At 41.4% G+C, this 23,076-nt stretch overlaps 1 protein-coding gene across 1 annotated transcript; it reads left to right on the top strand.

Moving 5' to 3' along the window:
- The first annotated feature begins 2,063 nt into the window (after nucleotides 1-2,063).
- On the top strand, nucleotides 2,064-21,773 carry STYX (serine/threonine/tyrosine interacting protein). Its single transcript, XM_067295164.1, has 11 exons — nucleotides 2,064-2,269; nucleotides 13,301-13,333; nucleotides 14,271-14,324; nucleotides 15,459-15,556; nucleotides 16,279-16,339; nucleotides 18,006-18,042; nucleotides 18,550-18,589; nucleotides 18,674-18,724; nucleotides 19,338-19,410; nucleotides 20,403-20,496; nucleotides 21,264-21,773. The coding sequence occupies exons 1-11, from the start codon at nucleotides 2,213-2,215 to the stop codon at nucleotides 21,335-21,337; spliced, it is 672 nt and encodes a 223-aa protein (XP_067151265.1). The 5' UTR covers nucleotides 2,064-2,212; the 3' UTR covers nucleotides 21,338-21,773.
- The last annotated feature ends 1,303 nt before the right edge of the window (nucleotides 21,774-23,076 follow it).

Raw genomic sequence — 23,076 nt, 5'->3', positions numbered from 1 at the left:
TACCTAATACTTCTGGAGCTCCGAATAGTGCTTTGCCTTGACTCTTGCTTACAAGGTTGGAATTTGGCCTTATGCTGGTTGGCTTTGTGCTCCCTGGGAACTGACTGCTGCAGCTGTTGGAGTAATCATTCAAACACAAATAAAAACCTACAGTGGAGGCTAAGGCGGTCTTTAGGCCATCTGTCACAATGCATTATTTCTGTTTTCTAATCGGTTCCGCACACAGTCGTGTGTTCGGGGATTGACTTTCCGTATTGTGCAACTTACCTAAATGTTAGACTGGAACAGCAGTGTTCTAGACTTCTGGCTACTTCTAATTATCCTAATTTGATTACTCTGGGCATGCTCAGCTGACAGACAAATACATTAGATTAACTCTAGACTTGCCAGGAAACACAGTTTTAATAGGCATGGCTGCATTTCAGTCCCCGTCACTACACCATGAGACAAAACAGAGATAGCTCAAGGTATAGAATAATTAGGATGGGACAGGCAGCAATATTTTGGTATGTTTATATAAGCTGATGGCCATTACAGATTCTTTTTATTTTTTTCCTGACTAGTAGGAAATTTTTCTATCATGATTGTGTCAGGAGTATAAGATGCAAATTTCAGTTTTAGTTTTCCATAAAGCGCTTTTGAGTGCAGCTCGTGTAGGGCTGCTGGGTCTGGGTGCTACTGCTCGTGTACTTGGAAACTATTAGAAAATTCAAAAAAAGTCATTCTCTAAGCTCTGCAGTGATATAACAATTGAGCTGAGCTTATTACAATACTTTGGAGAAGGGTGAAAGATCACACAACTGTTCATTGATGCACTGGAACTGGTTATAACAAATTTTTGAAGTTTAAACCATGTTACAAATACCATCCTTATTCTGCAGGCCAACGACAGGTATGAACCACTTTTTACTGTTTTACTATTTACTTTAGTACTCTTCAGGGGGAGATGAGCAAACAAGCAAAACGTTTGAATAGTTTGGGAGTAATGTCTTAAGAGTCCAGGGGAGCGCAGGGTCCTGTTGTGCCAGCTGATGTCAAAAAGCAGAGAAATGGGTTCCTGCCCCAAGAACATCCCTGACAGCAGCGAGAGAAGATTTGGTAAGCGTATGTAAGGACAGCCAGAGGGAAACTGCAGCGACCTCGTTGCCTGGCCAGATAAGCTGTTTGCATGTCTATAAAGTGGTTTTTCTGTCTGATGTTTGTTTTTTCATGGTTGCCAGTGAGGTCGGAGTTTTGTGCGCAGGGAGGTGGATGAGCTCGTTAATATTTACAGAGAGAGTAAGCGCTAGTTAGAAAATGGGCCCGTTTTCAGCATCTGCTAAAATTTGAGCAGGCAGAGGCAGACACCACCTTCGTGATGGCATGCGGGCAACGGCGGGTGAAACAGCAGCTGGTCACAAAAAATGCAAAGGGTTTGTTAAACAAGAAGACGGAGATTAAAAAAAAAAAAAAATCGTGGCCTTGCTAATTTGTGAGCAGTGTTTCACATAGGTAAAGCGCGTGTGACGAGCCTGGAGGGGTGCGAGCGTCCCCGAACTGGGTTTTTGAGAGGAATCTCTGGGCAAAAAGAGGCGCGCTGGAGCCCGGTCCCGGCCTGAGGGGAGGCTCTCCCACAGGAGCCCCTCCACAGCCGGGGGGAGGCGCGACAGCAGCAAAACGGGCTTCTCAAAAAAAAAAAAGAAAAAGAACTGTAAGTTTTCATTTCGATTCTAATGACTGAATTAGTGAATTCAGAGCGTTGATGACCCCTTTTGCCCGGACAAGAGGTGGGGGACAGCGCGCTGCGGGGGGCGACGCCGCGCGGGCAGAACGCGCCTCGCCACAGCAGGGAGCGCGACGACCGTTAGCGCCAGGCGCGCGGTCGGGCCCCGCCCCCTCCCCCCCCCCCCCGCGGGCCGTTGGCGGCACCGCCCCCGCGCGCGGCGGCCGTTGGGGCGGGGCGGGGCGGAGGCGCCGCCACCGCCGCCGCTGCTGGAGCGGAGCCCGGGGGCGGGCGAAAGGGGCGGCGGCGGCAGGAGGAGGAGGAGGAGGAGGAGGGAAGAGGCAGCAGTAGCAGCAGCATGGCGGCCGGGCGCGAGCGGCTGAGCGCGCCGCCGCCTCCGCCGCCGCCTCCTCCCGCCGCCGCCGCCACCGCTCCCGAGCCGGAGCCCGCGGGCCCGCTGCCCAAATAGCCGCCCTGCCCGGCACTGCCCCGCCCGGAGAGCGCCCGGCCATGGAGCTCGCCAAGCCGGCCTTCCCCGCGCTGCCGCAGGCCAAAGAGGACTCGGAGGTGAGCGGCCGCGGGGCGGGCGGCCCCTGCCGCCGCCGCCGAGGGGGGCGAGGGGAGCCGGGAGCCGCCCGCCGGGAGCCGCCCGCGGCGCCGGCCTCGTGCGCGGGAGCCCCGCGTGGTGGCTCGGCTCGCACCGGCCACGGGGCTGCGGCCGCCGCGCCCCCTCCCCCCGGCGGCCGCTGGAGCGGCGCTCCCCGCCTTTTGGGGGGGGGGGTGTCCCTGAGTCACCCCTAGTCCCGCCACCGTGTCGTGTCGTCCCCCCCCCCCCCCGGTGGGTCTCCGCTGAGCCGCGGGTCCTTTCCCGCCCCCTACGCGCAGCCACCCCACCGGCACCAGCCCTCCCCGCTGCCCCCTGCTTGCCGCGGCGGAGGCTGCTCCCTGCCGCTGCCCTCCTGTGTCCCGCGGGGGCGCGGACCCCCTGCCCCGCGTGGGGGGGGGGGGGGGAGCCTACGGCGCGCCGGCCTTCCGCCCGCTCCGAGGTGGGCCCCGCCTGAACTTGCTGCCCCTCGGCTCTGCCCTTGCTGCGCCTCGGGCCGGCGCGGCCTCGCCGTCCGCCTCCCGCCTCGCCTCTCTCTCTGCCTTGGGGTGGTGGCTGCTGGCTCTGCGCTTGCCCCTTTCCGTACCCGCGGAACCACGAGGAGCTGCTAGCTCAGCTCTTAGAAACTCCAGTGAGTACCTGCGCGTCCCCTTCCAAACAGTTGGTGTCTACTGACTCTTAGACACTCGAGAAACGATTTGGCGCTCTGGTGAGTCTACTGGGGAAGCGTTTTCACGATGTTCGAGAGCCAAGACCGCTCTGCCGTTTAAGACAGGTGGCAATATCTGCTAGGACTGAACTGCACCCTGTGTAGTGTCAGAGGAGTCAGGTCGGTTTGGTGTCCGATTTCTGAACTTGGCTTCGCTTCTGCCTCCTGACCCTGGATACCGGTAGTGCGTTTTCATGTGTCACAAGCTGCCGTAAATGTGCTTCTTTGACAGTGTCAGATACTTAATGCAAAATGTCACTGTGTTCACGTGGGAAGTTGATAGTATCTGAGCCCTTCAGAGTTCTATGAATTGTTCATATTTCCTAAAAGCATTTAGTTCAGTTCTGATGGAATTGCTGTTGAACGCTTTTATTATGGTAATGTATCAGAAAGTCATTACTCTTCTTATTTTTGTTTAGTTTTTTTGATTTAATATCTTCTTCGCTTCAGGGCTACAAAGATATTTACAAATAGTCTTACTTGTTTTCAAGAAGTTGTAATCAGTTTGTGTTTGAACATAAATTAGAAGCCTGACAAGCTGGTACGTAATATTTGTTTGATTTTTTAAAGATCTTGTTCTTTCTGGAGAACCCAATTATATTATCTACAGTTACTTCTGAAAATGGCTAACTAAATTAGACTGGATGGCTTTTCAAACCTGTTTATAACCAGAATAGATTAAAAGGAGTGTGCTGTTAAAATAGTTTTAAAAACAGAGGTTACTGCCAATCTTACAAATCTTGGTTGATTAAAACTGCAGTTATAATACAGTGTCCTTCAAGGAGTGGATTTTAGTTTTTACTTTTTTCTTGCTGGCTATATCAATAGTACAATATTATATAATGTTAGGACTGTAAATGCTACAAGAACATAGTGGAGATTTTCAAGAAATATATTTTAAAATAACTTTTTTTTTTTTTCATCACCTTAAATTTGTGTCTGGCTTGGTCTAAACACCCTATAATCACAGTATTTTGGGGGAAGCAGAGAACTTGCAACCAGCGTGCAACTGTCAAAGCTCTTGTAGAGATCACTTATTAAGCATAGGTTAAGAAACTTCAGCCTAAGAGTTATTCAGTATGAAGTCCAATGCTTAAATAGATGCTTTGCAAAAGAAAACTAAGGAAACTAAAATCTTTCTGCCCCCAAAATGTAGTTATTCAGGGAAAGCTGGAAGATCATCCTTTGTGTGCTGTCATGAGGGGTCTCTTTAATGAGTACTCCTGAATATTATTACAAGAAGTTCAGTTATATATGGTTTAATACTATTTTTGGTAGATCTAACTTCAAAATATTGCTATATTTAAAAAGGGGAGGTGGAGAGAAAACTGGGGGATTGTGTGCCTGTTTCATTTCTTGATGTAGGCTGCTCGAGAATGAGCACAAATTCATGGTTGGTTTAAGACAATCTAATTGCCCTCCCCACAGCTCTTTCCTGGGCTGACGCTAGCAACCATGCGACAGCTTAAATTATGGAGAGGAAAAGAAGAAAAAAAAAAAAGCCAGATCGGAGAGGTGATCTGGCTGACTGCACAGCTTCATACTCTAGAGTGAAAAGTAAGAGTAGGCAAGGCTATGCATTGGGTGTGACAGTACAGTCTGCAGTTAGGTTGGCTGAAGCAGGCTGCAGAAATGTACTGTAGATACGGAGGTAAGTTTTTTCTGGTCTGTAGGCTCTTTGCCATGTCTGTATTCCATAAATAACATTTCCCCAAGCTCCAAAAGGTATCTTTAATCAAGGCCAGTGGCTTAAGAGTCCAGTAATTTTTAACGCTCAGAAACGCAGGTGAACTTTGCTTGCTGGAGAGAGTTGCGCCTACCTTCTTTTTATTCCTAATCTGATACTGTCTCAGGGGTTGATGGACTAGAAGCTCTTCTGAGGACTTTCAGTGGCATGGGTCACTTTTAGGTAAACACAAACTACAGAAAAAATTGAAGTTTGTTTGGGTGGTGCAGCCATGTTTGCTATAGGTTGTGTGCAGACAGACATTCTGCGCGCGTCTGCCGCGCGTGTACACGAGCGAGTGTCAGTGCTGGCTCGTAGCACTTCCTCTAATCCATTCTCATGTGCTCATTGCAGTCTTGGTAAGCTGTTCGGTTTTGCAACGAGAGCTAATGAAGTCTAGGATAAACCAGCTTCTGTCTTTCACTTGTAAGTGTGTAGCGATTAAAAGTTGAACCGCTCTTTGCAGCGCCTTATGCCGTTTGGATTTTTCTACTCTTAGTTTTTGGACATTCAAAATATAACTCATGGTTCTTGCAAAGCTTTTCTGATAGATGCTATGAATGTCTGCAAGCTGTAAGTATGGTTGTATTATAGGCTGGTGATAGTATGTCAAAGCCTTATGAACAATATTGATTGTACATGCTGTGGAAGCCATTTATGTGCTCTTATCAAAACTGACAAATTTTCCAAGATGTCTCAAACTTTATTACAAACTTCAGAAGTGTCAGGATTTTTTCCTGATGTAAAAATGTATGGCTCAAGACTCTCCCCCTTTAAAAGAGGGTCAAGTAGGTAAATGTTAGTGCATACTGGCTTGTTAATATTGAGGCATCTTAGTGCTTTTGAAAAGATGAGTAAGGACTGGAATAACTTAAGGGATTCAATGGCAATTCATTTTCTCTTGAAGTCTTTAATTAAAAAAAAAAAAGATGGTAATAGGATATATGTAATGGGAGTACAGCAATAATTACCAGTTCAATTATTTGCTAAAACATTTTTAAATGGAAGAAAACAACTTCACATTCCAAACCTGATGCTTTACATTTTCTAGTTACTGTAAGATTAAAAATGGATTTAGGGCATATTTGTGTGCAAGTGGGCTGAGTAAACTAGCATGATATTCATGATCTTTTTGGAATGTGATAGGACTCTTGGTGGTTTCTGTAATGGAATTATCAGCTTATTGACTAAGTAGTCATATTTCCTTTTTATTATGCATGTAAACAGAGGTTGCTTTCTTTAGCATGTGATTTTTAAAGCAATGTTCATTTCTTGTCAGTTATGTGTAGTCTAAAAGACTAACTTACTTTTGACTGCTTCTTTTAACTAGCTGCAATAGTGCTGTCCATCTAAGTTGGAACCAATTTCTTAAGCTTTTTCACTCTTACCTTTGATACGAAACACAAATAATCCTCTTTACTTTTGTTAAGCAATTCCCCTTGTCTACAGGCTCTTTAAGATAAGTAGGAGGCCTGTATTGTAATATATGTTCTACCTGCCCACAGAAGCGTAGGGCAAAGGAAATTTAAAACAACTGCTGCGTCATGCTGGGAAGATGCAAATCAGTTGACAGATTTTGATCCTCGCTCTGTGGGATATTATCAAAATACTTTGCATACATCAAAAGCAGTGCACTGCAGCAGCCGAGGAAGAGCAGCCTTTTCAGGAGCAAGTAACTTATGCCTTGCGTCCGGGAGACGGCCGCGGAGACGAATGGGAGTTTGCCCAGACACGAAGGCTGCTCGCAGCCGCAACAGTCTGCAGAACTGGGGACTGAAAGCACAGATTTCTTCTGAACAGCGATTGTAAAAACAACTTTGAGGTTCCTTGGCTGTCTCAGTATAGCCCAACTCACCAGGCTGTAGTTAGAAAAAGTATGGAAAAAAGGCATTTTAAACAAATCTAATAGGAATCTGAATGCAATTTTTCCTCTGCCAGTTATCAGTAAAATTTGTTCATTGGTACTCATTCTACAAATTCTTCAGAAAAAGTGAATCAGCAAAGCCTTCTGTTCCAGTGGGTGGGAGAGCTGTGGGGTGAATGCAGCAGAAGTACTGATAGAAACTTTTCAGAAGAATCTCAGTGTCTCTGCAAGTCACCCATGTAAAACAAATATTGCTAAAAATCTAGCAGTCCTGCCCCTTGGCTGTGTGCTTAATGTAAGCTGAAGAAATCTGCCGTCCCTGCTTTAGCATTCTTTAATGAAGAAAATGATGACTGTGTGCTAAAGCTAGTATTTAACAAGCTGGTAGAAGTATATTTGGCCCAAAGTTACACGATGGGACATACAGGAAACAAATGCATTTTATCTACATTATGCTTCTACTTCCATTTAGTCTTCCTCTTTTCCTTTTCCTTTTTTTTTTGTGTGTGTGGCTTGTGCTCCTCTTTGCCAAAATAAGCTTTATTTTCCTGGTTGTACACTTCTTCCTTCCTCTGTGTGCTCTGTCATTCCCACCTGCTATTGTTCTTTTTTCCACCTTCCTGCTTTTGTATTTCTTTGTTTTTTTCCAAAGGCAAAAATGTTTCTGTGATAAGGACTTCCCATTGAACAAGTACACTTCAAAAATACGCAGAAAACGCATGGCTAAACGCTGCTTCCTAGCCTATGTGTACCATTGTAGAGACTGCCCGACTTGACATTTACAGCAAAACCCATCTCATAGCTGCCTTTGCCAAAAGAAATAGCTTTACCCATCCTGCCACCCACACAGTGCTGCTGCTGTGTTTGTGCTGGGGCTCGTCCGACCCTGCGGTGAGCTGGCACAGGGAGCCACCGTGGCAGACAACCCCCTATGCCAAAGAAAGCTCTTAGTTTTTGACGGTTACGGTTTTCTGAGCTTGATGACCATAGGGTTGGACAACTGCCAGGGACGCATAAATGTGTGAGTGGGACTTTGTCCTTTAACCAGCCACTATTTTGGGTCAGCAGTAATGACAAAGTCCATCCTAATGCTCTTTTAGTATAGCACTCTCGTCCTCAATGGCATGCCCGCATCTCAAATGAAAATGACTTCTGTGAACAAAAAGTGTGATTTTAATTGTTCACATAGTTGCACTAGGACTTCTACCCAAAAAGAAAATTAAGGTAGTGTTTTTTTTCTTTTTTACCCTTCTAACTGGAATAAGTGTACCCATGAACATGAAGCAGGACTGAAACTGAAGATACAGCCCTGCATTTCATTCTTATTTGTGGATTATTTTGAGTCCCTTAAAGCAGCACACGTGGAGGTGATAGCTATGACAGGTTTCAGTAATTTTCAAAATTTTTTTTTTGAATATGTTTTCAGGCCTTCATTTAACTTAGCGTCTTGTTTAAAGATTGAAAATTAATTGGTTCTATTTATGTTCTATGTTAATGTGTTCTGCTTTAACATTTTATGATTTCTTCTGACTATTTTTTTATTACACTTTATAAAGCCCATTGCTGTAACTAAATTAATTTTTGTATAGGTCTTTAATGAACCGTTGCAAGGCTTCGCTGTAACTAGCTAGAATAAGAAGAGTTGAAGAGGAAGGGGGCTCTAGATGGGAAGGAATAAAAGAACAAACCTCAACCTTGAAGAGTTGCAATGAGATGTTGGCCTGTAAAACTGTTAAGAGCAGTCTTAGAAGAAAATGAAATATGAGACCCGGGGGAGAGTTAGTGAATTTGTACTTTATCAACTCTCCCTCCGTCACCAAAGCAGGCTTTCCCTCCTGACACAGAGTGGCTAATAGAACTCTACTTTTTAAATATAGTACTTCAGGTAAAGTATTCTGGATAGTGATATTAGAATCTTGGAATGCAAAAACTTAAGGACACATCAGCATTTGTGATAGGAGCTGGAGAGGCTGTGAATTTAGATCTTGGATAAAGCAGAATGAAATTAAAAATGAATTCTTGCTGCACTGAGGAAGCAGCTGTGAAGGAGCTTTTGGTAGTACAGTATAGATGGAAACGGATGAAAACCTGTATGAAGTGAGAGCTTTTTCTAAGTGGCTTGTCTAAAATCCTTTCGAAAACAAGACGTGATTGCATTCCATAGTGCAGATTTGACTTAAAACCTCTTGGAATTAGCATAAAGCTTTGTGTGTCAGGATGACCATCCAGTTATGAGGTCAGGACCCATCCATGTTCTAAGTTACAGCCTGCCAGGGGAGATGGTAGTAATGTTCGCAGTTAATATAGTCGTGCTCTCTGACTGTTCTGATGTGACACTAGGTAGCTGTAACTATTTTCCTTCCTAGAGCAGTAGGAAGTTGCAGCCAAGCGATCAGTCAGAGCAGCTAAAGGAGTTGAAGCAGAGCAGATCGGTAGAATGGGTGGTTATCATTACCGTAAGAGTTGTTTTGAGCTTTAATTTCACAACTTGTGAATGGATGTTGTTCCAGGCTTGGGACATAGGCTGAGAGTGTTTTAATAGCTTATATAAATATTCCACTAGACATGGAAAAAATTTAGGCCCAAGAATTCTAACAGCCCTAGATTTTTATTTGAGGTACATGACGAACGATTAATCATGCAAAAGTCTCGCTGTGATGGATTAGGATGAGAAGAGGAATCTATACAGAGAGGTAGGTGATGCCATTAATCAGCAACAAAAGAGCTGTCTTGGTATTGGAAAAGGGTCAGAATCCTGGAGTGGTCACGAAGGCTTTGCTGGGAGTCACGCAGAGCTTTTCAAAAGGAAATGAGTAATGATCTTGAATAGCTGGGAAGGAGTCGTTGCAGATCGTGACTGATGTCCAGTGATGCAGAGGAGACAGGAGGCAACGACTAAGTCTAGAAAGGATACGTATTGATGTTGAATTCTCCTTCCTACTTATATTGCTGATTTGACTCATTTTACTACTTTTTTTTTTCCCCTCCCCGGTATTTTTGAGAGCTTCTCCCTTCATCTAGGGTAGCCTGTGGCTTGCAAGCTCTACTAATAAGGCAGTGGGAGTTTAGCCATAATAATGAAGGCACATTACTGTGGATTGCCTCTCAACTAAAGCTGAGCTTCAACAAAGGCTGACTGAGATGTACATTGTATATGTGAAAATCAGATGGGTCTTTAAACCTGAGCTGTCAGTTATGAACCAGTTAAGGGATGTCACGTGTATCCACTTGACTGTATACCATCTAGTGAAGACATGCAGATTGCAAAAGGTAGATTGTGGTGCTATGTTTGAAACCATGGTCTTTGCTTACTTGCAGATCTTGAGCATAGACAAACCTCAATGCTGGGGCTGTTAAAAACAAATAAAAAAACCTTCATGTTACAGAAGTCCTAGCCAAGGTCCCCTTTTTTTTTTTTTTTTTAGAAATAGTCCGAATGAACGTGCCTATCTACATGTCAGTGTAGAATGTCTAGATTTTTGCCATTATACTGTTCTTTGTTAGAAGAACAGGTGCAGCCATGGGAAAATATAAACAAAATAAACATAACTGTTGTCAAAGTAACTCTTGTTGATGATGTACTTGTAGTTTGGATATAGTGGTGTTGCATATTATCTTCTCTGGAGTGTAGAAAAGATCTCAGAACTTGCGGTAGCCTATTGTACCTTGGTGTCTTCAGCTTGTTTCACCTACAGACTAACTGTAGGTGAGGAGGAGAGAGCTTTGAAACACACTTCATTGCCTTTTCTCATGCTAATCGCTCGATATAGAGACAGCAGTTGAAATGCCTAGATCATCCCTGGCATTTAATTTGTGTGAACACAACAGCGGATGCATGTTGTGAACGCACTTAGCAAAACAGCTGAGGTATCTTTTAAACTTCTCCATTAGTGAATCCCAGTGTAGTTTGAGAAAATCTGTCAGAGGTTAGCGGATTCTCTTTAAAGGTTTTTTGTGTTCTTTCTCTTTGCTTTTATGCTTTATGACTACTGGAGATTACTTCTTCAGTGAATTGTCACTTAGCTCGGTAGAACCTTCCAAATACTTTGCGGTGAGTAGTGTCGCTACTGTATCCAGCTCTAATGTCATCACTTGTTTTCTTAGCAAAATTCCTGTATTTGGCCTGATAAAAGGTAAAACTTTCTGTTGTTATTTGATTGCTGGGTGCTTCAGACAGTGTAGAAAACATGGTTGATGGATGCATTCCTTAAAATGAGACCTCTGCTTGGGTTCAAGCTATGTTAATGGCTTTTTTTCCACATAATTTTGCATAACATTTGAATAAAATTGCATTATTAATTTTAAAAGCCTTGAAGGGCTGTCAGGAGATCACCAGAATCGTTCTTTCATCCGTTTGTGTACTTGCATGAAGAAAACATTCGATCTGAGACATCGTCTCAGATATTTGTTTTGCAGAGTAAATCCCGTTGGAGACTGTACCTTTTAGCTTCTTGAAGATCATTGAAGACTAATGTCTGGAGCTAACGTTGACCTTTCTTCTTAATCAGAACATCTGTGGCATCTGTTTTTTTGGTTTGGTTTTCCTTTGGACTGTGTACTGCTAAATTCTTGCCTACTTATCCTGCACAGCTTACAGCTGTTGTGAGTAACCCAATTTCCTGCTTATACTGCAATTGAAAGGAATATTTTAAATGTATTGTTAAGTCCCCTTGACCAAAGCACCGATGAATTTGTGTGTTTTCATTAAGTTCCAGATTAAGACTCTGTAAATTCTACACGTATATAAATAGAGTAATAAATCTAGTTAAGCACTTGTGTACTTCTGGAGTACAGCTTCAGCTTTTCAGCGTTTATTCCTTGTAATATTGTTTTTATATTTGGACAAAACTGGGATTTTCTTGCCTTTTGTGGAGTAAATTATATTTTTGTATAAACAGAGGGACAACAGGATTAAGCTAAAACACTCTTACGTCACCCTTCAAGGGATGCAGTTCCTTAAGTATCATCGTTTTGTCACAGGATTTTTGCCGTCTATTACCAATAACTTTTGATTATTGCAGTTGGAACCCGCACAGATAACTTAGTTACCTCTCAGTGTGCTTAACAAACACCATTTGAGTGGGCTTTGTTTCCCCGTTTGTGCTACTTTTCCCGTAGTATTCAAAGAATTGTTTTGAATGGCTCAATGTTTGTTTGCTTTCTCAGAAATGCTGTCCCAGATTCAATTCAAGTGGTTTCCAGAGTAACTTCACTGATGCTAAAATCCTTCCTAATTCCAGTACCAGGAGTCAGACGGAGCTTGCCGAGGACCCGTGTGTGTCTGTGTCCGGGGGAAGCACCGGATTTCTTTTCGTGCCTCTCGGTAAAAAGGGGGTTAATGTGAAATTGATACTAGGAGTACGGCCGCCGGTGCTCAGACTGATGATGCTGCAGTTTGAGAGCCTGGATCTTTCCGAGTGTAACTGTGGCCTCGCTTCAGAGGTGGGATATTTAGGGTTTAACTTTCCCATGGTTTTGAGGAGACGGGAACATCAGCAAGAGTAACATAAGGCAAAGCTGTTTTTTTTTTCCTGAGCCACCAGTGTGTCATTGGAGGAGCAATCAGCAAAGTTATGTAAATAAAGGAGCTATATGTGTGCAGCCCGTTTAATCTGATATGTTTGATGATTTCAGCTTTTTCTTTTTTTTTTTCTTCAAGCTGGTAACTGTGATCTCGGATAAAACTCCTTCGTATGTGAGGGTCAAAGAATGAATAAGAGCCTGTTAATAGAGGATAGTGGGAGTTGTAAAGAAGGAAGGACAGGAATAGAATCTGCCTAAAGATTTCTTGGTTTAGCTTTGGCAGCTCTGTAAAGTGGAGCCAGGGATGAAACCACTGGTCCTGCCATTTATTCTGGACTGTTTTGAAAAATTGAGTGGATGGTAGTAAATAGTCATAAAACTGGCATTTTCTGAGTGGTGAACCCTCAGACTTTGGTCCTGTGGCGGTGTGTGATATGCTAGATGTAAATTAACTGATAAGGGATATTATGTGCTTTTTGGTTGAAAACAAGTGTGTGTTTACTGTACAGGGATCCTTCCCAGTGTAATCATCTCAGATGCAGAAAAGTGGCAATGTGAATTTTATGGCTTGTCCTGGAATTAAATTGATATTGTGTTAATATAGAACTTAAATTTCCATACCTTTTAAAGCTAAGTCCTGACTATTCAAAATAAACTCAGTTTAAGTATATGAAGTGCAATCGTGTGGATTTTAAGGGAATTACTTGCTATCCTTGCTATCTTGCAACTGTCTCTTTCTTGCAACTGTCTTTTTCATCACACTCAAAAGTCATTTTTTGCCTCCATGGCTAATATAGAATGTTTTAAATTTGTTACTTTCCTCTTTTTATTTATCTCCAGAGGAAAGTTTCTAAGCAGAAAGCTGATATGTGAATTTACAACATACTGGCTATTCTGCACAAGCTTCCTCACTGATGCTTGAAATACTTTGGTGTTTTGCACATTGGCTTTCAAAACAGACTAAGCTGCCTTGCGCTTCAGTGTTACTGGTATCTAGGTGGAGAGTTCATAATAAGTGTAAGCAATGTGCCTGTTAAATGGTAAGGTAGCTTGTACAATCTGCAGAAAATGGATTTTTGATGCTTTTATAGAACAGGTGCATGTGGATCTTTCTCTGGATTTGACTTTCCCTGTGTGCGCATATATATTTATTTATTTTACTTTATTTTAAGGATTGGACCTATCCCATGAGGAGAGAGATGCAGGTATGGCACACTTCCGTTTTTTTCATTTGAGCAAAAAACCCAGTGGTGCATTCAGTAAGAAAAATAAAACTGCCCCGCAAAAGAGCTGGTGTCCAAATCAGACTTCAGATGTAAAATATCAGGCATCGCTGTGGAGGAGATACGGCTCTCCAGAGGAGGAAGGATAGAAGTTTAGTTGTTCTCAGACATGCCTCACGTACGGATGAGCGTAGTTCCCGTGACGGCAGCTTCATGCCGATCGCCTGTGTTCATGGAGAACTTTGTATAGCGAGGGGTTTTGGTGGGGAGGGGAGAGGGTTGCCAGCTAGAATGGAGGCATGCATGGATCTCTGTGCAAGCACCAAAAAAAAAGAGCATTTGGCGAATCTTGTCCTTTTCCCGCAGAATCCCCCAAATACGTTATGAGATGGTCCCTAAAATATATTGGAGCTTTGCTTTTTGACTTAAATCTGGTTAGGTGTTCTCAAGTAGGAGCCCTGAACTAAAACTTTCATATCATATCAGCTAAATTTTTTGCTCAGGATAAGTTCTTTAGATGTCCCTGACTTTAATGATGGGGAGATAACTGGTTAAAAATGAGTATTTTTCTACTAGTAGTGTAAAGCCAGCAGACTTGCTGCATGTGTATCAGGTAACGAGTTCCCTTGAAGCCCACGTTTGTCCTGAGGCCGAGTAAGGTGTGGCGATCTAACCTGAGCTTAATCCAAAGAAAGGACTTAATTTCTATTCCAAAAGAAGATCTCCTACACAAAGATCATGTTTCTTTTATTCTGCCAAACCAATTTTCCCTTACCCTGTTATAAATGACACTCGATATCATGTCTCTCACTAACATGTAGATTACTTGTTTCCATAGCCATAGTTTGGGTTGAGTGCAATGTATTATTTGAAATAATTTTGAGTTGGTATTAAATGTCTGTTTTTTTCCACGCTCTAGGAAATTTTACCTGGGTTATTTTTAGGCCCATATTCTTCAGCTATGAAAAGCAAGGTATGATTTTTTTTTTTATTTTATTTTTTTTCAGAATAGTCTCTCATAAGGACACTTTGCTGTGGCGATTTGTTACTGTGGGGAATATATTCAAGCATATGCATATATCTCTATATCTGTAATTTGTCAACTAATACAATTCTCTAGCATCTTTCATATTCCATTTCAATCAAAGTAATATATTGTGCCTCTATGGGATGGTTCCTTTAGCCTGAAGGATAATCTGACTAGGCCAGGTATCTATGCCTTCCTCTTTCCAGAGGGTCTGAACTACCCCATCCCTCAATTGCATGTTGGGGCAGTTGACACTTGAGACTTTTTCTTAACAATCATGCGAGCTAGAGAGTTACTTTAGGAAAAAATAAAAAAGAGCCCTGATTGTTTGTATTGTGGCTTGAGAAGATACACGCGCGCACGCACACGCTCGAGCTGGTCGGCTTTACCTTTTACTTGCAAACCAAAAAAAATTGTGGGTTTGAAGTGACTTTGCTCGCTGCAGCGAGCATTTATGTTTTGGAGTTTTTGTATTAACATTCTGAATTTTATAGTTAATCTTAAAGAATTTTTCTTAGAAAAAATAAACATCTGAGGCTTGAACATTACTGGTGTAGGCAATCTGTTTCATTTAGTAAAAGTGTTTCAAGGTAAATCAAAGCTGGAAAGTTACATCTGTGTAGTAAAATAAGGTAAATAGCAGTGCTTTACTGTAGATGCAAAGAAAAAGGTTGTATATGCAAGTCTACATCACAGTTTAAATGATCTGACCTTCAGTGGTGTGATTCCAGCAAGAATCCAATGCTAGCTGAAAATTACTACAACAAGTCGGAACTTGCAATTCCAGGAGAACTGAAATGTGGGCAGAGACAAACAAGCTTGCTAAATGTCATCTTTGTTGCATGTTCTTTTTATCGTTGTTAGGAATGTTTTTTCTTGTAACTCCTAATGGTTGTGTTTTGTCTTTTTTGAAAGACAAAATAATTTTTCATGCTATGCTTTGAATATCAGAAAAATAGTCCTAATTTTCCTTGAGGACTTCATCTAATCCTGTTGTATGTTTAAGTATAGCTTTTCTTTTTATTATTCTGTAATTAAGTGGATTCTATAGTTAAACCTGACTTTTTTTTTCCTCCCCAGCTACCTATACTTCAGAAACATGGAATAACCCATGTAATATGCATACGGCAAAACATTGAAGCAAATTTTATTAAACCGAACTTCCAACAGTTATTTAGGTAAGAAATGAACATAACATTCAAAACTGTAAACAAGGAATGTCTTCCTTTTAAAAGCCTTGTTTTGTGTTAACAAGATTTTTTTGCTGGTGTTCTTCCCAAATATTTTCATGTCAAAATTGTCAAATTGTTTGGGGAAAAAAAAAAAGGTATTGAAAAGACTCTTGAATCCAAACCATAAAGTATGTTCATCCTGCTAAAGTCTGGACATGAGCAGGTCCACAAATGAGAAATATCCTTTAGTTTACAGTCTTCACTCATTAAATTGTTAGTTCTGAGTACAGTTTGTCCTGTTAATAGTTAAAAGCACTTGGCACTAACTCGGTCAGAAAATGCGTACCTCTGAAAAAGCTGCCAGAAAGTCCCCAGAAAACAATACTTGCCCATATTTACATATTGATGTTGAGGACGTGAGGATATAATATATTACTTTCAAACACAGGTGAGTGCTGTAGCATAGCACCTCTGGATTTCTTCTGCATTCTTGTTAGGGGTATTGGAGAATACCCTCGCTTACTTCCTCGCTTGCTTCCCTTCATCGCAGCTCAGGAGGTGGCTTGCTTGCCGTAGTTGTGGAGCTCACGCTGGAAAGTGAAGCCACGTGGGCAGTGTTGACTTCCTTATTCAGGCTTGAGTGCTGTAGCAGGACTGAATCACCTGCACAGGTAGATGTGGTGGCAACCTTCAGTGTCGTGTACTCATAGTAATTGTTTTCGTTGCAGGTATTTAGTCTTGGACATTGCAGATAATCCAGTGGAAAATATAATACGATTTTTCCCTATGGTAAGTATTTATGCATTAATGTGAACGGGTTGGGAGTGAAGTTGTCCAGTAAGATTTTTCTGAACTGACAGGTAGGAAGTTTCAAATCTGGGATGCCCAAGCTGAGGCACCTTAGGAGTTCTCAGCCCTGCTGTACACCTGCTAAGTAATGGGGTGGGTTATCTCAGCTCTGCCTCACTTTCTATACCTACAGAAAGGAGTTATAAATTGTCTGAGAGTGGTGTATTATTGTCTCTCTTTTCTTTTTTATTTTTTTTAATTTCTGAGCACTCAGTATTTTCTGATTAAATAAAGGTCATGGGAGAATGCCAGTTATTTTGAAACCCCTTGGCCTGTAGGAGACCTTATTTTCCCTTCCCCCAATGGAAAATGGAAACTAGCTGATGGAATTTAAGTTTTACAGCGTCTGGAAGCATGTGTTTACTGTAGAGGACTTAAAGTTATTTTAACTTAAATAGCACCCATTACATACTGAAATTTGGAAACGGAATAAGCCCTTAGTTTTGAGCTATGATTTTTGTACCTTTTATTTTAGGTTAGTTTGCAACAGAGCTCAAGCATTTTGTTCCTTCCCCCACCCAAAAAAGCCAAAAAAACTCTTCTGACCTCACTGTATATATCGGAGGTGATTGTGGTTTTTCAGAAGGGAAAGGCAAATTAGTTGATGAATTCATACCTCTTCTGCTCCCTGAAGTATAAAGCCTTTTGACTGAACAACATCCTTTGCAAGTCTTGCAGTTACTAACATGGTAGTAGCTCTGTGTTGGTGTATTTTTAAGAGCCTGGACTGAGTTTTCCCTACAAAAAAAAATATCTAGCTTTTGCTGTTCGTCTGATCAGCTGTTTCAACACTAACATAATTGTCTCTTCTACATGTGCTACTCTGTTATGAGTTTTTTTCCATTTACTTGTGTTGTTACGTCTGATGGTTGTCCTACCATCAGCATCAACTTTCTTACCAATGACTCCAGACATTGAGTTTCTTTTTCTTGGTTGTTTTTTTCTTACCTCTCTCTCTACAAGGAGAGATTCTATATTTCCAACCACTTCTGTGTCTACCAAGACTCTTCTGTGCTGTAATGTCTAGGTATTTGAAAGAAGCAGCTGAAAACAGGAAAGATCCAGCAGGATTTGGTCCATCAATACCTGGCAGTATTCCAGAGAGCTCACTTGAACATGTCTCATTTTATAGATTGATTAGACTTATTTCTATAACTGAAAATGTCCTTGGAGAACTTTTGGGAAGATTTAGGAAGGCTGTTATCTGTGCTGCGGCCCGGACCGTATTGGTGTTGGTGCTCTTTGCCCCTTCTCCTTGCCCCCCTCCCAAGCTGTTAGGCAAAGATGTTTGGAGGTTGTTTTTATTATAGTGTCATAACTGGTCGTGTTAGGATTGTAAATAACACACAGAGCAGATCTTTATGCGTTTTGGAAATTAAACACATCTGGCTTCACTCTACTTCTCCCTGACAATTTTATGCATAGTTAGAAGTACACAAGAAATCTAAATGTACAGTAGAAATGATGTCCAAGGCTGTAAAAACAAAGTGAGTTATTGTCACTTTATATGGAGACCGTTATAAAAATTCTACCAAATTTAAATGCAAGTGGTAGTAACATCTAGAATTTTCTGAAACTGAGTCCTGTAATTTTTTTTTCTTTTTAGACTAAAGAATTTATTGATGGAAGTTTACAAAGTGGAGGTAAAATCAGATTTACTTTTTTCCTTCATCTACTAATATAGTGTTGTTAAATCTTTAAAAATTTAGTGGTATGTATTAGATGTTCTTAAATATGAAATCTTCTTAAATTTGGGTGTTTATTTTGGTTGAATTGAACTATATTAAACAAGTTGAGAGCGAAGTGTTCTCTCCTTTTCCTTCAAACTGGATAACAAAAATCTTTGTCCATCTTTTTTCACTTTAACTATGATCTGTGCCTGAGTTCTGCCCCTTCTCTAATGCAGGGATGTAAATCTGCATTGCGGTCCTAGGAATACAGATTTTGTTGCTCAAAATCCTTAGAGGAGCAGGAATCCGTGCTTCTGTGTCCCAGGGCAGTAATGGACAGAATTGAGTTAGTAATCCAGAGTGAAGTATAAAACGCACCTAGTATTCTTCAGAAAGTTGATATTGCATAGCTGTTCGTAAGAAGGAGAAACTTAAAGACTTTTTTTCCAGTCTACACAAGTAGCTTTTTTTTCTCCTCAGGAAAAGTTCTTGTCCATGGAAATGCAGGGATTTCTAGAAGGTAGGAAACTATGCTTTTTGCTTTTTTATTTTTGAAACCATGGGAATATATTTTTTCTATTTTTTTTTTTCTGTTTCTTTTCAGTGCTGCCTTAGTTATTGCATACATAATGGAAACGTTTGGGGTGAAGTACAGGTAAGAAGAGAGTGTGGACGCTGCATGATCATGTAGTTAACCGTTTGTATGAAAAGGCTGAAGTAAGAGTACATTTAACAGATAAGAAGCCTGATCCATCTGTAGGTACCAACTTTTAAATTTGAGTGGTTTAAGTAAATAATTTTGGAGAGAATGTAAACACTGCCATATTGTTGCATAAGCCAGTTGTTACCTACTGAGATTGAGTGAATGCTTTCCACGAGGCAGATTTTTCCATTTTTCTAGCACAGGTTTGTTTGCACCCTTTCTTGAAGAAGCAAGTACCCGCTGCTAGTGGAAACAGGATGCTGGCCTAGATAGATTGATGCCTTGCTGTAAAACTCTGTAGAGCAGAGGCCCCAAGAGGTTGTTGTAAGTAATGTGTTGGAAGCAGGCCAGCAAGCTGAGGATTGCAGGTGGGGGCGGGCAAAGAGTATGTTACAGCTACTAATTCCTGTTTTCCCCAGTTTGTTATACAGACCAGTTCCAGGGAGCTCTCAAAGGTTGTATATTTTCTAAGAACTGATAATCAGAAGAAAGACTCATGAAACCATAGAGACTTGTCACAGTCTGTTTTCCACTGAAGTATTTTCTCTCTGCCTGTTTTCTTAAGGGATGCGTTTACTTATGTTCAAGAAAGAAGATTCTGTATTAATCCTAATGCTGGATTTGTCCATCAACTTCAGGTGACTATTTTTTTTTTTCCTGGTCATAACACAAAAGCCATTTGAATCATCTTGCTACAAACCAGCCATTTCTACTTAGGCTTAATGTATGTTGTAAAAAGATGCTTCAAATTTCAGGAGTTATGGTAGAGGTTGGGAGGAAGAAGAGTGTGTATTTTAGTTCATTAGACTTGAGCTTTAGAAAAGGAAATCCAGGAATGGAGAAGAAATGAAAATCCTGTTTTGCGTGGTGGTAAGAGGCTCTGAAATAGTTCAGTTGGCAGCTAAGGAAACCTCAAAGTGGCTGTTGTGTGCATCTGAGATGCTTCTTGGCAGTTGAGTTCATAGATGATGATAAAATTCATAGGTCTGAAAAAGCAAAATGTCATGAAGTTGCTTTATCACCATATTTCATGAGTCTATTGGGTGAATGGTGGGGAAATTTGAGGTTAGTGTGCTGAAACAGATTTGCAATGTCTCTAATGTATTACTTAGTTGGCTGGTGGTAGGATGATTGGAATCTCCTCCTGAGGTGTGTGGGTTTGTGTGGTTGTTTTTTTTTGTTTGTTTTTTTTAAAACATCTCCTTTTGAGGAGGAGTTTGTAGTTCTGAATGTGTGACGTGTCAGTAGAACGCAGCTTCAAGACTATGTGCAGTTTGTCGTTGTAACAAATCCCTGAAGTTGCTGCATTGAAACCATTTGGTTTGTTTTTACTGCTTGAGTTTCCTGCTGGGAACAACAATGAGTTCTCTAAACATTCTGACATAATTTTTTAATGAAAGTTGACTCTTCCTTAAAGCCGTTTCTTGTTAGCCTTTGTTTTCTTCCGCTCTGCCCTCCTGACGCTTTGTTGTTCATGTCAGAATAGTGAAGAACCTACTTCTTTCTAATCTGTGCTTTCCTGTAGGATACCCTCTGATCTGTCCTAGCGAATTCTCTGAATTAGTCCTTTTTTCCCCTTACAAAGTACAGTACCAAGCTAATAGCAATATTTATCACCAAACTTTTTCAGGAATATGAAGCCATCTATCTAGCAAAATTAACCATCCAGATGATGTCACCACTGCAGTTGGAGAGATCGCTCTCTGTTCCACCTGGTACTACAGGTAAGAAGCCACTTTTCTCTTGTGTGATACTGCCTGTCTCCTTGAAAAAGGAAGTAGCTGAACCTGGTCTTATCAGATGGTTTTTCTCACTCCATAAGTAAACCTCCAGTGGTAGCAACAAATCTCAAAGTTTTGCCAAGGAAATGGCTTTGGTTAGTGTCCAAACTTTTCAGACTTCAGAGTGGATTACTTAAATGTTCAGTTCTCCCCCATGTGTACTTCCCTGTGCTGCTTCCTGCATTTCCATGGTATGCTGTAGAAGAGCCGTGCCTCTTCCTGTCCTTCAAAAGTCTCGAGTTCTCTGCAGGAATCCAGAGGCATGGGCTGTGAGGACAGCAATTCTGTTATGAACACTGGCTGCTTAAAATCAAGGCAGTTGCTCTGCAAGAAGGTTCTGCTGGGCGCCTAAACAAGTAGGAAGGGGATTAGGGCATGTAGAAAATGTTACTGTGACCACTTGTAAAACAAGCGTACCAGTAGCAACCCCTACTAAAGGCGAGTGAAAATGGAGTCTGGGGGGAGATGTGAAGGGGTCAGTAAAGTAGGTGGGTACTAAGAAATTTCTTTTCCTTATGGAGAAGTGCAGGAGAGAAGTGTGCTGTCAGCAACTGGCTGGGAAAAATCCTGTCCCCAAAGTTGAATGTTTTAAAAAGGTAGAATCCCTGGAAGAAGAGTGCAACAAAAACTGCCCTGTAGCTCTTCTTGCAGCTGCTGCTTATTATAGCTGATATTTTCAGGTGTTTTCTTCTTCGTTTTTCCTTTTGTAGGAAGTTTAAAGCGAATGCATGAGGAGGATGAAGAACTTGGAACCATGCAAGTGGCAGCAGCACAGAATGGATGATATCTGAGGACACCACCATTTGTATTGACAATTCCTGCCAAGAAAGGTGAAGAAAACTAGGGAAAAAGAACTAATAATGCAAAATGATGAACACACACACACAGCTTCTTTTCAATTACATGTTGCTTTCAGATGTAAGTCTGCCTCTACAACACACTAAGCAACATTTTTAAGATGTTGGACTTCTTGAATGAATAGATGGCACTGATTGTTTTACTCCTTTTTTACACTTTACAGTTTTATTCTAAACCAAGATTTTTGGACTTGCAAAGAGGTATTATTGCAATAATGCACTTTTCATACTTGAAATTTCTTTATTTGTATGATATAAAGTTATTACTTTAAACAAAATGCAAGCTGGGGGGATTTGTTTATAAAGTTATTTGTGTAATTTATAACAAGAGACTTTAGTAAAGAAAAAGTTTGCTAAAATTCACTTTGTTCTCAGTGTATATTATGACCATGCTCTTAGAAATGTGACTTTACAAACTACACTAGGCACTACTGCTGACACTTGCACAACAGCAGTGGTTTGATTAGTATTAATTCTCTACCATGTTAGAAAACCTCATTATATACTGAATTATTTTGAGACTGACATTCTGAGGCCAATTTAAGAGGAAAATACTGTTCTAAGAAGCTCTACCTCTTTTATGCAAATTAATTTACTTTAGCAGAGTACTGATTAATTACTTAATAAAATAGTCATGCACTAAATTAAAACAGAAGGCAGCTACCAATTTAACATATGTTAAGACTGAAATCTTTCAGCCAGCATTAAAAAGCTGTTTGATAAATTAGGTGTCAGATGATTTAAGAAGTTAGTTAAACAAGCCAGTATGGTCCAGCTGTCTACTAGAATATTGTGTCTTCAAACTGGTATTGAAAAAGTAGTTCCTAATGTAAGACAGCATTTGCATCATTGGAGGTAAAAATGGGGTTAGTATTTGAAAACTGAGGCCCAAAGCACCAGACATAATAGTATCAAGAACGAAAGGATTCACCTCAGCTCCTCTCAAGCATTAGAGTCAGTTAAGGCCACACATTCACCAGTGCTTCAAAGCTCTCAGGCTGGGAATTGTCAAGGCAGTTCACGCAGCTTCAACTCTTCCCCCTTCTCAGAAGCACAGCGATAGCCGCTGGCTGTGCAAGCACAGCCTCAGTTCTGCATCTCTCTGCTTTATTTGCCAATCAGCCTGTTAGATAAAGGGTATGAATGAAATTCTGGCTCCTTTAGAGCCTTGTGTTGACTGAGCAAATTGCAAAGCTGTTAAAATAACTGGTGTATATGGGAAATATGATCTTGTAATTAGACTATATTTTAATAGTGAACAGGCGGGCTCAAGACTCTGAACTGATTTTAAAGAGGCCTTTGGGGATCTGAGCATCCAGCCTCCTTCCCTGTACTCTGCTATCCAGACACATCCATGCCAATGTCCTCTGTGAGCCTCAGAAGGAACAACTTGCTCTCTGAGGACATAAGTAGCAGCCTAGTCTGGCCTGATGGACTGCATGAAAAACAGGAAGCCAGAAGGCTGAGGGGATCTTTGAAGGTGGAGATGTTTGAATTTGAAGGCACAAATCTGAACTGCGAAGCCGTTTTGCACTGTGAGGATCTCTTTGGAGGCTGCCTTTTGCTGTGGGATTGTCCGGGAGCTTGTTTACTTTGTAGGAGCTCTGCCTCAGTCTGTGTGTTCAAGCCAAGCTGACCACGCCTGTGACTTACTGTTCTTTGCTTA

Source organism: Apteryx mantelli, chromosome 4, assembly GCF_036417845.1.
Source record: "Apteryx mantelli isolate bAptMan1 chromosome 4, bAptMan1.hap1, whole genome shotgun sequence".
Classification (NCBI taxonomy): domain Eukaryota; kingdom Metazoa; phylum Chordata; class Aves; order Apterygiformes; family Apterygidae; genus Apteryx; species Apteryx mantelli.
The sequence above is the reverse complement of the archived record's forward strand: the minus strand, read 5'-3'. Positions and strand labels throughout refer to the sequence as shown.